Here is a 13,752-nt window from a genome sequence, read left to right as displayed (position 1 = left end):
TCACGTTCATTAATAAATCCTTGTTTACTCATTTAATTAGCTAATCATGTGCTTCCCTCTCTTCAACAGCTTACAGCTTAAAGACAATATCTGACGCTTAAGGTGAGTTTTACAAAAATTACAGCGATAAGCATATAATATTACATATGGTTGGGGCTTGGGACTTGCATGCGTCACAGCTGTGCTAGCCCATTACATTTAATGTTGTCGGGGCATTGCGTATTATTAATGTATTTGTAACAAGCATTCACTTATTCATAACGAGTCAAGGCGCTAAAAATAAACGCTGTCTTCATCTAGGTCGGGCAACGGCGACTCGTGGGCTACACAGAGACATTCGCCAATTGTTTGAAGATATTTTCTGCTTTGGCAACGTCACACGCCGAGTACTTCCCAGAGCCACGTGCCTAATGCCTTGAGTAAACAAACTGAGTGTGCGCCCAGTCAATAGCAGTTGATAATAGGATACTGATGACGAAGTGGCAAATTATAAGTTGACTTTCAGTTGGCAGATCAACGCTAGCATACCCAGCACAAATATTAATAAATTTATGTAAAAGTTTGCATAGGCAAATCTGGGGTTACAAACAAATATTATTAAATTATCAAATAAAATAATCTGTGACCTCAAGACAACACAGACCCCACTGCATGATTTAGCTAATACAGATTTATATTTATAAATAATAATAAAAATGCGGCGTCGCCTTACATTGAATTTAGAAATTTCTCTAGCCAACTCCGATAAGCTCGCTGTCATTTTTTATTGCTGAGTATTTAAGCCAAATTTAAAAACTAAACATTGTCTGTGGTCAGTTAGACAAGTTATATGGCAGCTGCGGCGATGGAGAAATAATCGCTATTGCTATTGCTACTGCTTGTTTGAATGTTTTTTTTTTTGGGTATTCCCAAGCGTTTTCGCTATTGATTAGATTTTTATTTTCGTAGCATGATTTTCACATGCGCACTCTCGATGTCCGGGGTCTGCCTCCGGGAGAGGCTTGGAGCTGAACCACGTGCTAAAATCCTATGAAGCGTTGAGTGAACACCGCAATATAATTGCCCATATTAGTTAATAATAATTGGCGATGATTGATCATCAGTTAGAATATATCCGTAACAGTAAATATAGGCATACAATAACAGTTATGACTAGGATTATATTGGATGTGCTAATAAAATGCTAGTCATATTATCCTATATGGAAATATATTGAAATTGAAATAAAATTAAAGACACTGCTTGATTTATTTCATTTCATAATGAAAATAAAATGTTTAAATTTGGCTTACCATCATAAAAAAATGCTAAGCAACAAGTGCAGAACTATATAAGTGAACAATCAATTTCTAAGAATTTAAAATCGCATAGTTTTGTTTGTTTCTAGGAATTTGTGTAAGAGCTAAAGACTTGGCAAAGTTCAAGTTTACATATTGACCTAGAAAACTGTACAGCTAACCACAGCTTAAAATTCTGTGTAAAACAGATAAAACAAAAGCTTTAAAAATAAGTTGCCTTTGAGCAAATTCTATGAATGAATTTTCAATTGTAATATTTTTTATTGAGACCTATGGGACTGTTGCCTATCGAATTACCACAAGTATTTATTTATTAATGTGCGCAACAATATAATAAATATATTTATAGCTCATTATAGCTAAGCTAAGCAATATTTAAAGTATTAAGTTATTTATTAACTGAAATCAAAAATGTCAACAAGTCAAGAGTCAAGTTTTGTGTTTGATTTTCTAGAAATAGAGCAATTGCTCTTTGCGCTGATGACACATGCCACATGTTGCAAGTAGCGCACGCTTATGCTCCGAAGTCAAAGTCCCTAAATGGCGGGAGTCATGTAGAGTCGTTGCAAGATTAAATGCAGCAGCACTTTGTGACAAATGCATAGCTAATTATAAAATTAACTAAACTATATAGTATAGTTATATATTTATGTTAGTGAGGCGGGCGCGTAGGCTTGATAAGGCGCAGTCCCTTGTGCCGGCCGGCGTAGAATGAATTCCTAATAAAAACATGGGCTTTCATTCATAAGTGAGCACAGTAGTAGAAGCTGGCGGATGCGGTTAAGATTATTTCCTATAACGTCACAGGCTCATGCCGGTGTGTGAGCCTATGTTTTGGCTTTGTGTGTGGGTGTGGGTGTGGGTGTGGGTCATTTCTAAAAACAAAACGGCAGCTAAATATATAGGGGCACCCTTAACGTTCGCTGTCTCTGACGTCAATTCCACAATGCGTGCCATTAAATCCCAATAAGAGAGAATTACGAGTAGATCGAAACTGTTTTGTCGTCACCGTTAAGACAGAAATAATGAAATGCTTGTTGCTAACACAGTTCGCACCTCAAGTGCGAAAATTAGCAGACAGCAATTTATGCGTTGTCATTGCACAGAGACAGGTGCGCCGGCTGGGGTGAGCGGTGGCTGAATGTTGCCAGCGCTGTAGGTCAGTGAGTTAGCAAAAGCAAAGCACAAAATGTAAGCAACAATTTGAAATAGTAAAAGGATGCGCTGCAAACAATTTATGCTATTTAATAGTAAAAGGATGCGCTGCTAACAATTTATGCTATTTAATTTGTATATTTTAGTTATTTTAGTTTTATTTAGTTAGCAGTCGTTTTGGTTTTAGCTTTCATTAATGATAGCGTAATAGCGTAAGTTTTATAATGCCAAAGTTTAGAAAAGCTACATTTGAACTCTGATTCAACAGTAAAATAATTAGCTTTTACTTTTTCAAGTGTTTAAATTAAATTAAATGCATTAGGGCAGGTCAATTTGTTTGCAAATAAGCAAACAAGATTAGATTCGGTAAATGCAAAGAGCATCTGACTTAGATGCTATAGGTCAAAAATAAATATGCAAACTACTTAATTGTTGCTTAAAATTAAGTTTTATGATTTAAATAAACAACTGCTTTGCAATATAGTCAGTGCCAACAGTGCGTATGTGTAATGTATATCAAGTATGCGGCGCTGCAATTAAATTTGAGCTACAATGCTCACATTAATTAAGTGCATTGATCAACAGCGCTGTCGTTTTAGCCTTTTATCAAAGCCTTTAGGCGCGCTAAAAAATTAGCAAACAGCAATAAGTTTGCTGTTTTTCTTTTTTGTGGCAACACTGACTGCCGGCTGAAGAACTCTTATACTGCAAACGTCTGTCTGTGCCTTTGTCTGTGCGTCCGATTGTCTTTATGCGCATTTATTTTGTTTACTTTGCGCATTTGGTGTTGGCCGTTGCCATTACGCGCACGTTTCATTTCACCAGCTCAAGGCAGCGCGCATCGGAAATGCCAAAGCGGCAACCACAAGCGGCAACCACAAGCGGCAGCAGCAACTCCCGCTGGGGAGCAATAAAATTTAAAGCGTGTAAAAACAAGTGCAAATCCCAAGTGCTGGCAAAATAAACATATCAATAGTTTAGTAGTTAAAGTTAATATATTGAAAAGGGCGTCGAAAGCTGCAACTGAACGGAAGTGACAATAAAAATACAAGTAAAGGCAACAACAACAACATGCCACATCCGTTTGCTTGTGCAGGCGGCATGAATTAATCAAGCAAGTGAGGCAGGAAGAAAACGTAGCAAAGTGCATGCAACAACAAATGAGTCATTAGCAGTTTGCATTAGTGTCGAAGCCTGTCGAACTGATGCTGCCACTAAGTCTGCGCCAACGTTGTAAGTGGCAGCAGCAGCAGCAACAACAACAACAACAGCAGCAGCAGTAGCAGCAGTAGCAGCAGATTTCATTTCGCCCCCCCCTGCTCTAACCAAAGCAACGCGTGCCAAAGCTTACTTGTTGCTCAGTCGCTGTCTGCGTTACAGTCGCTGTTGGCGTCGCTGCTGCTGTCGCTGCCGCTGTTACTCTCGCGCACTTGTTCGTTCGGCTTGTTCGTTCGTGTAAGCTTTGCGTGCTACTCTCTCTCTCTCTGTGTGTGCGCGTTTGTGTGCGTGCTGGTGCGTTTGATTGGCTGGCAATTACCGCTGCTCCCACACCGCATGCCAATTGACGCCTGCACTTGTTGCTTACGTCGTCGCCGGCGTCGTCGGCGTCGGCCTCGCACAGTTGTCGCTCCGTTGTTGGTGACCCGCGTTTGCATATTTAAACGACGGTGCGTTTGCCATAAATTTAGTTCTGTTACAGTTTTTCAACAACTTATATAGTTAGACAGATCTTGCTCTCGAGCATAGCTTTGCATTGAACTCTCAAAACAAAACAGTTTCAAATTAATTAAGTGCATAAAATCCAAAATGAACAAGCCAGTTGCTATGTTGAGTTTGGCCAACGTTGTGGCAGCCACAACAACAGCGCAGGGCACTTGCGGCAGTTGCTTTGATCGACTGCGGGCCAAGCGTTTGGCGCAGGACTCAAGCTGCAGCAATTACAGCAATATTAAGCAAAAGCTGCAAAGTAAGTCGCATCAAGCTGCCAATTATTTATTTGTTTAGCTTAGCGTTAAGCCTTAATTGTAACTTAAGCATTAATAAAACTAAATTTCTTTCATTCATTTTTGCAGCTACAGTTCATTGCTGGCTGCTGCTGCTGCTCGTCTCCACACTCAGCGGCGCCAACGGCTTGCCCAGTCCACGACACTTGTTGGGCGCCCATTTGCTGCTGCCACATCATCGACACCATCATCATCATCATCATCATAACGTGCATTTGCGCTCAGCCGAGTCCAGCCGACCGATTGTCGTTAGAATGGTGAACGTAACGCTGCTGCAGGACGCTTTGAATGTCAGCCTGACTACGCGCAAGGCTGCCATGGAACTGTTCATTGAACAGGTAAGATGCACTTGCTGCTTAGTTTAGCTCACAGCGCTTTAACTTCATTATCTCGCTTAGACGGAAGCAATTGATCACATGAATCTCACGGAGGCGAAGCGCCACTATGGCTTTCAAGATATAAGTCTGAGCTATCCTCTGATGGAGCAGGCCAATGCCAGCGAGTTTGAGGATCAGGTTCACAATGTCACCGAGTATGTTGCGACGGAGGCGCCCAAAATCTATGACTCTCTCTACATCCTGAGCGCAGTTATGAAGAGACTGGTGCAAGATAAATTGCTCCACAGGGATCACTATAATAAACACACCCAATACATTGTGGAGAAGGTCGATCACAATATGGCCATGGCAGCCAATCTGTCCGGCATACCCGATAACACCACAATCGATGTGCCCTCCACCTTCAACACGAAGTACAGCTCTCCCGCCTATGGCCTCAGTATGGAGGTGATCAAGCTGCTTGATCTCATTAGCAAGAAATATCAGCTAGCGCTCCAATATCTGCAACCCGCTCAGGGCTAAGCCAGCAGCCAGTTGAGTTGAGAGCTATACCAAAAGAACAACAACAACAACAACAACAACAACCAACAAAAAACAATAATCAACATTTCAACTCTAGCAATTAATTTATTTTTTTTTCATTAATTAACGCTCATTTATTTATTTATTTATTTATGCATATTTATTTTTATATTTATTTTATATTTATTTTTGCTTAGCATTGTACCAAAAAAATAATTTTATTTCAATAGTTTTAAATGGAACGAAACAATTATTTTTTTTTTTTTTTTGTAATTTAACTTGAAATAAATTAAACTTAAAACCTACATTTGCTTTATAATTTTTTATTTATTTTTACTCTCAGGCAGCGACTTAGACTCGTTATTTCCGGTTAGGTCTGGCGCTACGCTTACGTGAAAATTACTCAAAATATTACAAAACATTACAAATGTGTAGCAAATCTCAGGCACGTTTCATTCATGAATGAAACTCAAAATACTTAAGCGAACTTTTTTACAAATAACTGTAAGTGTGAAATAAAAATTCCGCTTAGTCAGTGGGCTATAAATATATTTTGTTCAGCGCAGTTAAACAACAAAATTGTACACAATATTTTAGTTTGAAAAAGCACAACAAAAAGAAAATATACCAAAAAAAAAAGAATCAGGCTGAATTACAAAATTTTATGGCACATTGCGAATAAAATATATATATATATATATATATATGTTATGCAGAATATTATTTTTTACGTTAGAAAAGAATATTCTGAAAATTGTTGCTGACGTTATTAAGATTTTACATGTGTTGGGCAAAATAAGTTCGAAATTGATAAAATAAAATGGGAAACCAAAAAATTTGTATGTATTAAAAGCAATAAATAAATGTTTTGTTACTATTTGCAACATGTATATTTAATAAAAAAAAGCTACTCAAATTAACATTTGCATATTTCATTCATTTTGCAATGATTTATTTAGTTGAGTCGTCTTACTGAGTGCTCACTGTACTGCATTTAGCTGGCGCCCAGCAACAGGCAATCGATGGACCAGGGCCACGGGCCAGGCTCACACTTGGTTGGCTTCCAGGCGTCAGCAAGGTAATTGGAGCAAGCTCTGCGGTTGGCCGCTGCGCATGAGAGCGCCAGCAACCCCACCCACCCAAAGTCAGAGGCTGTCGCAGTCGCAGTCGCTGACACTGACGTTGCTTAATTAGAGTTAACATTAACTGCTAACGCAAGCGCGTGCCCATTGAGTCAGCAGCAGCGGCAGCAGCAGCAGCAGCAGCAGCAGTCGCAGTCGCAGTCGCAGTCGTCGCAGCAGCAATCGCAGTCGCAGTCGCATCGATTTTATGAATGAAATGAACAACGTCGACAAATGCAGCAAGCAAACGAGCACAAGACAAGGACAGAGCGAGTCACACACATGAGCGAGCAGCTTAGTCAGACACACACACACACACACACGAGCGCAGCGGGTGCTTGCACTCAACGCTTACGCTCTCGGGCTCTCGCGACTTTTGAGTGCCTCTGCTCTGATTGGTGCGCAGCCTCGCGTCGTTTATCAACTGAGCTCCAAGCGTTGACGTCGCGCCAATGAGCGCGACGCCAAAGCGAGAAAGCAAGTGGAGACCAGCAGCACTAGTTGGCCTTGTTGCACGACAGACGCGCCGCCTTCCAGCCAAAGCTTTATTGCGTGGGAGCTCAAAGTTCTGATTTGCGTCATTGTGCGGGAAATTTCGAATGCGGGGCACACACACGGGGAATGCGGTGCACGGACAACAGACGTCATCAAATCTTTTCCCCTGCAAGGCAGCTCGAAAGCTTTTTTGGGGATATTTTCATGCAGTTATTTGCAGCAAGGCGCTGCAAGGTCAAATGCAAATGTGTACAGTTGAGTACTAAAAATTTAGCTATCAATAAGTGTTTGCATATTGTTTGGCTAACAACTTCATTGATGGCTTGACTACAATTAACTGTAACCAATGCCAAATGCAACGGCAATTTGGCCAAATCAAAACAGCAGCAAATAACGAACGAAGAAAAACAAACAAGCAAACAATGGGTCAAGACAAACTAATGGGCTGCAGCACCTGAACAACTCAATGTGAGAATTGCAATAAAAATCATGATAAAGCGAAACGATTTTACGCATAATCAAAACAGCACTACCCTCTAAAAACTCACACCTCTCCACAGCTCACGCTGTTGCAGTTGCACACCCACAAAAACACACACACACACACACGCACACATAGAGAGAGAGAGAGAGAGACACAGACAGACACATAGAGCATGAGTGTGCGATCTTGAAATACCTTTAGAGTCCAGAGGGTTGGGTTTGGTTTTGGTTTCGGTTTCGGTTTCGGTTACTCTCTCTCTGTGTGGGACAGGAGCTAAGCAGCGTGTAATGATTGTACCCTGCAATAGAATAAGTTAGTAGGGTATATGCGAAGATTTGCTGTTATAAAGAGTAGAAAAATTAATGAAAAAATTAAGCTGCGAAGTTTGCTTTTTTCCATGTCTTTTATTAAATAAAAATATAAGCAACACTTAAGTTTATAATTAATAGCAACAAGTAACAATAGCTAAATATTAAACAATTAAAGAGAACATTTTTATTTGATATTTAAAATTACTGAAATTAGAGATTTCTGTTGATAAGTAATACTTACTTATATAAATATATCATGGTATATATATAAATAATTTAATAAATAAATGTGCTGGCTTTATATTTTGAATTTGTTTGAATTTAATTGCATTTCATAGGGTATCTAGGCAGTCGTTGCCTTTTAGTCTGTCACTGATCTTGCTCTCTCGGCTTGCAGCGAGGTCGACAAAGGTGTTCGCCGTGTTTTTGGCGTTGGCTGTGGCAATTTAAGCGTATCCTTTCGATTAGCTACGGCCGGTAAAAAAAATTACAGCATGACAGCGGCTCGGGGACCGCACAACACAAACAACTCAATTTTGTAGCAAAATATTTTGTTGTCCAGAACGAATTGCAACTAAAACAGACGAGGTCAGGCTCGGGCTCGGGCTCGGGCTCAGGCTCTGGCCTATGGCTGCCGATCGGTTTTGCCGTTTCTTTGTTGTTGCTGTTGTTGGGTCGAGACATCCTGTTGCGCCTGCGCACTCAGCAGCAGGAGCTCATCAATGCAATAATCGTGTTTGTTGTCCATGTAGATGAAGTTGTTGTCGGGTGCGAATTGCACACGGCTGAAGCGTTAGATAGACAAGATATATATGTTAGATATGCCCAAGGGAGAAACTCGCTCTCTCTCTCTCTATAGCTGACATGCCATATTGATATATGTGCCTCACTCATGCTCTTTGCTTGTTGTGTGTGGCGCGCGGCGAAAATCAAGGCAAATGCCCCCGCTGAGAGACACGGCTGCTTCCTGCTGCTGCTGCTGGATGGATGGATGGATGGATGGTTGGACTGGCGGCCAGGCCAACAATTGCACTTACGGTTAGACACAGGCCAAATGCCCATGCCAAATGCCTCCCGACGCGTCGGCTCCCGTCGGCAAACGGCTTCGTCCTCTCTACACAGCTGCTCTCGGCCAAACAATGTGGCCATAATTTTGTGAACAACACACGCACACACAAAAGACAAAAGCAAAACACAGCCAAACAGCAACTACATTTAATTAGCTTGTCAATTGTCCCACAAACGTTATCAGGCAACAATTACAATGCGTACGCTCTCTCGCTCTCGCTCTCACTCTCTCTCTACCTAAAAAACGTTGGAGAATCCCTCCCAGGTCAGTTTTGATTGCAGCCCGCCCAGCGGACCGCCCAGGTAATAACTAAGCGAACGCTGCTCTTTTTTTATTTTATTTGAGTTGACCTGCGTTTTGGCCAACTGCTCATAAATATGCAAAGTAGTGCTGCGGCATTGATCAGTAGCCAAGTTAAGCAGCTAGCGTTCAAGCCTTTATTTAAATAATTTGCATAAATATTTGACTGCAGCAATGGCTTTAATAAGGTAAGTCTATTAAATGAATTAAACTAATTGTTGCTTAACATTTTGTTAAATACAAATTTAGATTATTTTAATATGCAGCTTATAATAGTAAATATGCTAAGTTTTTTCTAGCTGCTGTAAACAATATTTATGCAATTAAATATTATAGATTAACGCCTTTAATAGTTGGCATATATAATTTTTAACTCAGTTTGCTTTACAATAAATATCAATGCAAGCTTTGCTTAAGTAAATCATTTATAGAGTTAGCAGTTTTATTAATTATTACAGAATGTATTTCTACATAAACACGTAAGTACATTAATTTAATACATTAATTTTTAAAAAAATAATGAGCATGATCTACAATAGCTACAGCAAAATATTTGATATCGATTTTGAATGCTTCAAGCTATAATTTTGACATAAGTATTAGCGATTGCTTTGCTCTAAATATTTTTTATATTTTTTTATAGCATAATTTCTTAATTATTAATTGCTGCTGCCCTTGGTCTGCGGCATTTTAAGCAAGTTGCGCATACGCAACGTTGCACTCGTTGCAAAGAGCTGTGAAATTTTCAGTTAGCATTGTAAAAATGGAATATGCTTAACAATTTATGGTTAATCTAAAACCAAATTGGCTTACAAATAAAACTTGCAGGTGCAGCAGCTAAGCTCAGCATACTTAGCGGCGTTAAAGGGTTAAGGGCATATGGACATACAAATGTCATTAGTCAAGGTCAGCGCTGCGAAAGAGACAGAGCAAGAGAGAGAGAGAGAGAGAGAGAGAGAGAGAGCGCTAGTGTTGTTCTTGTGGAGCATGCGCAGGTAAATTGGCCTGAGCCTAAGACTTTGAGTGAAATATTTTCATTGGATGAGTAAAAATTGAGTCGGCAGCGAGCGATGGCGACACACACACACACACACAGCTATGGAATAGGCAGGCCTGAGAGTCGAGTCGGTACAGGAGGCCTGAGACAGGCATAAAAAGCAAATGCAAGTCGCTTAGCTGGTTGGTCTGCCTGTCGTTGGCCAACGAGCGATTCAAAAACGAGTGCACACACACAGAGACAGAAAGAAACGAATGCAGCTCAGGTAGGCAACGATCAGAGCTGGCCTAAAGCGTGAGAGCGAGAGCGAGCGAGCGAGTTCGCTTTGCGTTCTTTGGGTTTCTGGTAGTTTTTCTTTTGTTTCGTTTTTCACTTGGGTCGTATTTTATTTATTTTGCTTTTGATTATTTTTATATATTTTTTTGTTGTTGTTGGATCTGCAGCTCTCTCTCTTGTGGGTCTCTTGGTCGTTCGGTCGGTCGCTCGATTTGGTTTGTCTGGTTGGTCGCTTCGGTTTCGCTGCTGCGGCTGCGGCGGCGGCGGCGACGGCGGCTCAGTCTGCCGCTTGGTCTGCTGCTCAACAAAGAAAGCTGGTCGAATTCAGCGCAACTTTGGATTCAGTTCGGTTTTGTGCCTGGACGTGAACAGTAGTGTACGCGAAGAAGAGCTCGTTAGCAATTCTAGAAGATATATATATATATATATATGAAAATTATACAAACGTTAATTTTTGTTCAAGTGTTCAAAGTGTTTGTGCAAATTTATAAAACAATCAACGATCAACAATCGAAACAAACTTAATTGGATTACAACGTTCAACTTTCAACTATAATGCGGTGTGTGTATTTTTGTTGATCTTATATAGCATAAGCATATATTATATATACATATTTTTTGAGTTTGCGCAGGCGCAGCGTTTGTTGCTTCAGTTATTTGAGTTAACTGTTAAAAAATTGAGCAATTGAGGCAAAACTTTGTTTGTTTTGTTTGTGTTTTTTTTTTCACAGTTTGAGATCAAATTTAAATGAAGCGGCTTATTTCAATGCACAGAAAAAAATGTTACAAATTTTAACAAAATTATTGAGAGACAAGCAAGTTGCATTGCAGTTGCAGTTGCATTTGCATTGCTGAAAAGGATTCTGCAGCATAGAGAGAGAGAGAGAGAGAGAGAGAACAACAGAGAAAGAATAGCGCAAGGATATATATATATAGAGCAAGCATATATATATAGCATATCAATCCAATCGACAACAATCAACAATCAATAGACAACAACAATTACTTGCCATGTTCATCACTTGAATATTCCATTGTGTGTGTGTTTCTTATTATTATTTATGAATTTTTTTTCTTTTCTTCGCCTTCGCATTCGCATTAGTTACTGTTGCTTTTGATTATTATAATTATTATTTGATATATATATTTTTTTTGGCAATTCACATATTTAAAAAAAAAAAAAAAAAAAAAAAACACACACAGAGCTAAAACCAAAACGAAATCAAAATTGACTTGAGCGCATTTACTAAACATACAACATACATATAATTTGTTTATTGCATATACAGTTGTTGGTTGCCAGTGCGCTGCAACCAGAGTTAAAGGCAACACGACGGCAACAACAAGCAAAATAAGCAGCAATACGGCCAAAGCCACGCCCACAGCAACAGCAGCAGCAGCACCGCACACAAAAGTGCAGCCGGACAATGCGGATATGTCGTCGCTATCAACAACAACAACAACAGCAACATCAACACGCAAATCATCAAGCACATCAGCAACATCAACGCTGTTGCTGCTGCTGCTGCTACAATTTGCACAACTGCAAGCAGCGCTAGCAATGTCAACAGCACATGGCGGCCTAACAGTTATAGAAGCAGCCAGCACCACCAGCAGCAGCAGCAGCATCACTACAACTTCCAGCAGCAGCACGAATAGTCAGCAGCAACATTTTAGCAGCAGCAGCAACAGCTTTCCCAACAGCCAACGCAAGCGTCATCGCAAACGCAACAGCAGCTGGTACGACGATCGCAACTACAATGAGAACACCACAACGCCCGAGTGGCTCAATCCCTGCGGTGGCAGCTACTATCAAGCAGCAGCCAACGAACGCCGCCGCCCACTACGACCCAAGCAGGTGTGTGCACCAAACCAACCGCCCGCCCACCCACGCTGCAACTAATTCTTTGATTTATTTGTTTATTGCTAGGTCTTCAATCAGCTCAAGCGCGCCGCCGGCACGGAGTATCGCGAGCTGAGCAACAGCCATGAGCAGCAGTTTATCGATATCAGAGACATGCAAATGTGGTCGCTTCACAATTACAACTACAAATTTCTGCCCAAGCTTAAGCCCAACTCTACGGTAAGTTGTCAGCCATTTATGTTTTATACTCATTTAATTTTGCATATTTTTATTTATTTGCCTTATTTATTTGTCGCCTTAGATTGCTCTAAAGCGCTGGTACCGCAACATGCAGACGTATGTGGCCAGCTTCGCCTATTTGAGACGCGTGCAGCTGAACTGGGATCATCAGTACTTGGAGCGCGAGTCGCCGGTGGCCAAGGAGCTGCGCAATTTGCTGCTCAGTTCGCGCAGCATGCTCTGCGAGCTGGAGACGGCCGTAAACAAAACTTATCCGGCGCTGGCACCGGCCAAAGCCAACAGCAAACACAAGAAGCACCAGCAGCAGCAGAAGCGACAGTTGCCACAAATATCGCGCAATGATATGAATAAGCGTTTGAAGCTGCGCAGCAAGCATCGCCCAAGCGTTAATGTAACAGCAGCAACAGCCGCAGCAGCAACAACAAAATCAACAGCAGCAGCAGCAGCAACAGTTGCTGAGGCCGATGTCATTGACATGCGATTTGTTAAGCATCATTATTATGAATTTCTGCGCACCATGTGGCAGCTGTTGCCGCGCGACAGCAAAACCGAGCGACGTCAGCGTCGCCAGCGCAATTTGCGACGCCAGCGTCTGCAGCAACAGCAACAGCAGCAACAATTGCTGTCCAGCAATCGCAAGGAGTTCAATGAAGTGTCCAAGCCGAGCCAAGTCGAGTTAAGTGCACGCCGCGGCAAGCGCCAGCAGCCAGCGTCGGCGTCGGCAGCGGCGCAGCGACATTCGCGACGCGTGCTACGCACGTGAGCAGCCAATTTGATAAGAACAAACAACATTATTGTAGATTCATCCAAAATGCAACCCTAAACTCGCCTAGTATAAGTAAATTATTTAAATGGAGTTCGCAAAACACAAAACGCTCTCTCTTTCTCGCTCTCGCCCCCTCTCTCTCACACACACACACAATCTTTGACTAGCTTGCCCACTTAAGTATTATTAAATGTATTTATTTATTGCCAATCATTCCAAGGGCTAATTAGTCTTAAGCAACACACACACACACACACATAGCAGTTGCCGTTCTAGTCACATAAGCGCAACCGCCAGCCCCGCCCCCTCCCAACCATTCCCTACCCCTGACTTTGGCAGCCAAAACAACTTGAAAGTATTAAAAACTGTTTTTTTTTCACTCTTTTTTTAGTTTAGTTTACATATGTCCCACTATTTTATTTTAGTTTTACATTTTTTTTTTGCTTAAGCTAAGCGTATTTTTAATTTTTTTTTTTTGTAATTTTAAAAACTAATTTATGTTTGAACTGTGAT

At 41.0% G+C, this 13,752-nt stretch overlaps 2 protein-coding genes across 2 annotated transcripts; both read left to right on the top strand.

Moving 5' to 3' along the window:
• Positions 1-4,259: 4,259 nt before the first annotated feature.
• LOC108605357 lies at positions 4,260-5,408 on the top strand. The gene is made up of 3 exons (XM_017995025.1): positions 4,260-4,419; positions 4,526-4,794; positions 4,855-5,408. The coding sequence occupies exons 1-3, from the start codon at positions 4,260-4,262 to the stop codon at positions 5,314-5,316; spliced, it is 891 nt and encodes a 296-aa protein (XP_017850514.1). The 3' UTR covers positions 5,317-5,408.
• A 5,501-nt stretch (positions 5,409-10,909) lies between these two features.
• On the top strand, positions 10,910-13,526 carry LOC108605784. Its single transcript, XM_017995587.1, has 4 exons — positions 10,910-10,931; positions 11,659-12,227; positions 12,300-12,452; positions 12,535-13,526. The coding sequence occupies exons 1-4, from the start codon at positions 10,925-10,927 to the stop codon at positions 13,234-13,236; spliced, it is 1,431 nt and encodes a 476-aa protein (XP_017851076.1). The 5' UTR covers positions 10,910-10,924; the 3' UTR covers positions 13,237-13,526.
• The last annotated feature ends 226 nt before the right edge of the window (positions 13,527-13,752 follow it).

The sequence above is a fragment of the Drosophila busckii genome, chromosome X (assembly GCF_011750605.1).
Source record: "Drosophila busckii strain San Diego stock center, stock number 13000-0081.31 chromosome X, ASM1175060v1, whole genome shotgun sequence".
NCBI classification, from domain to species: domain Eukaryota; kingdom Metazoa; phylum Arthropoda; class Insecta; order Diptera; family Drosophilidae; genus Drosophila; species Drosophila busckii.
Note: the sequence above shows the minus strand (reverse complement) of the source record. Positions and strands in the feature narration are given on the sequence as shown.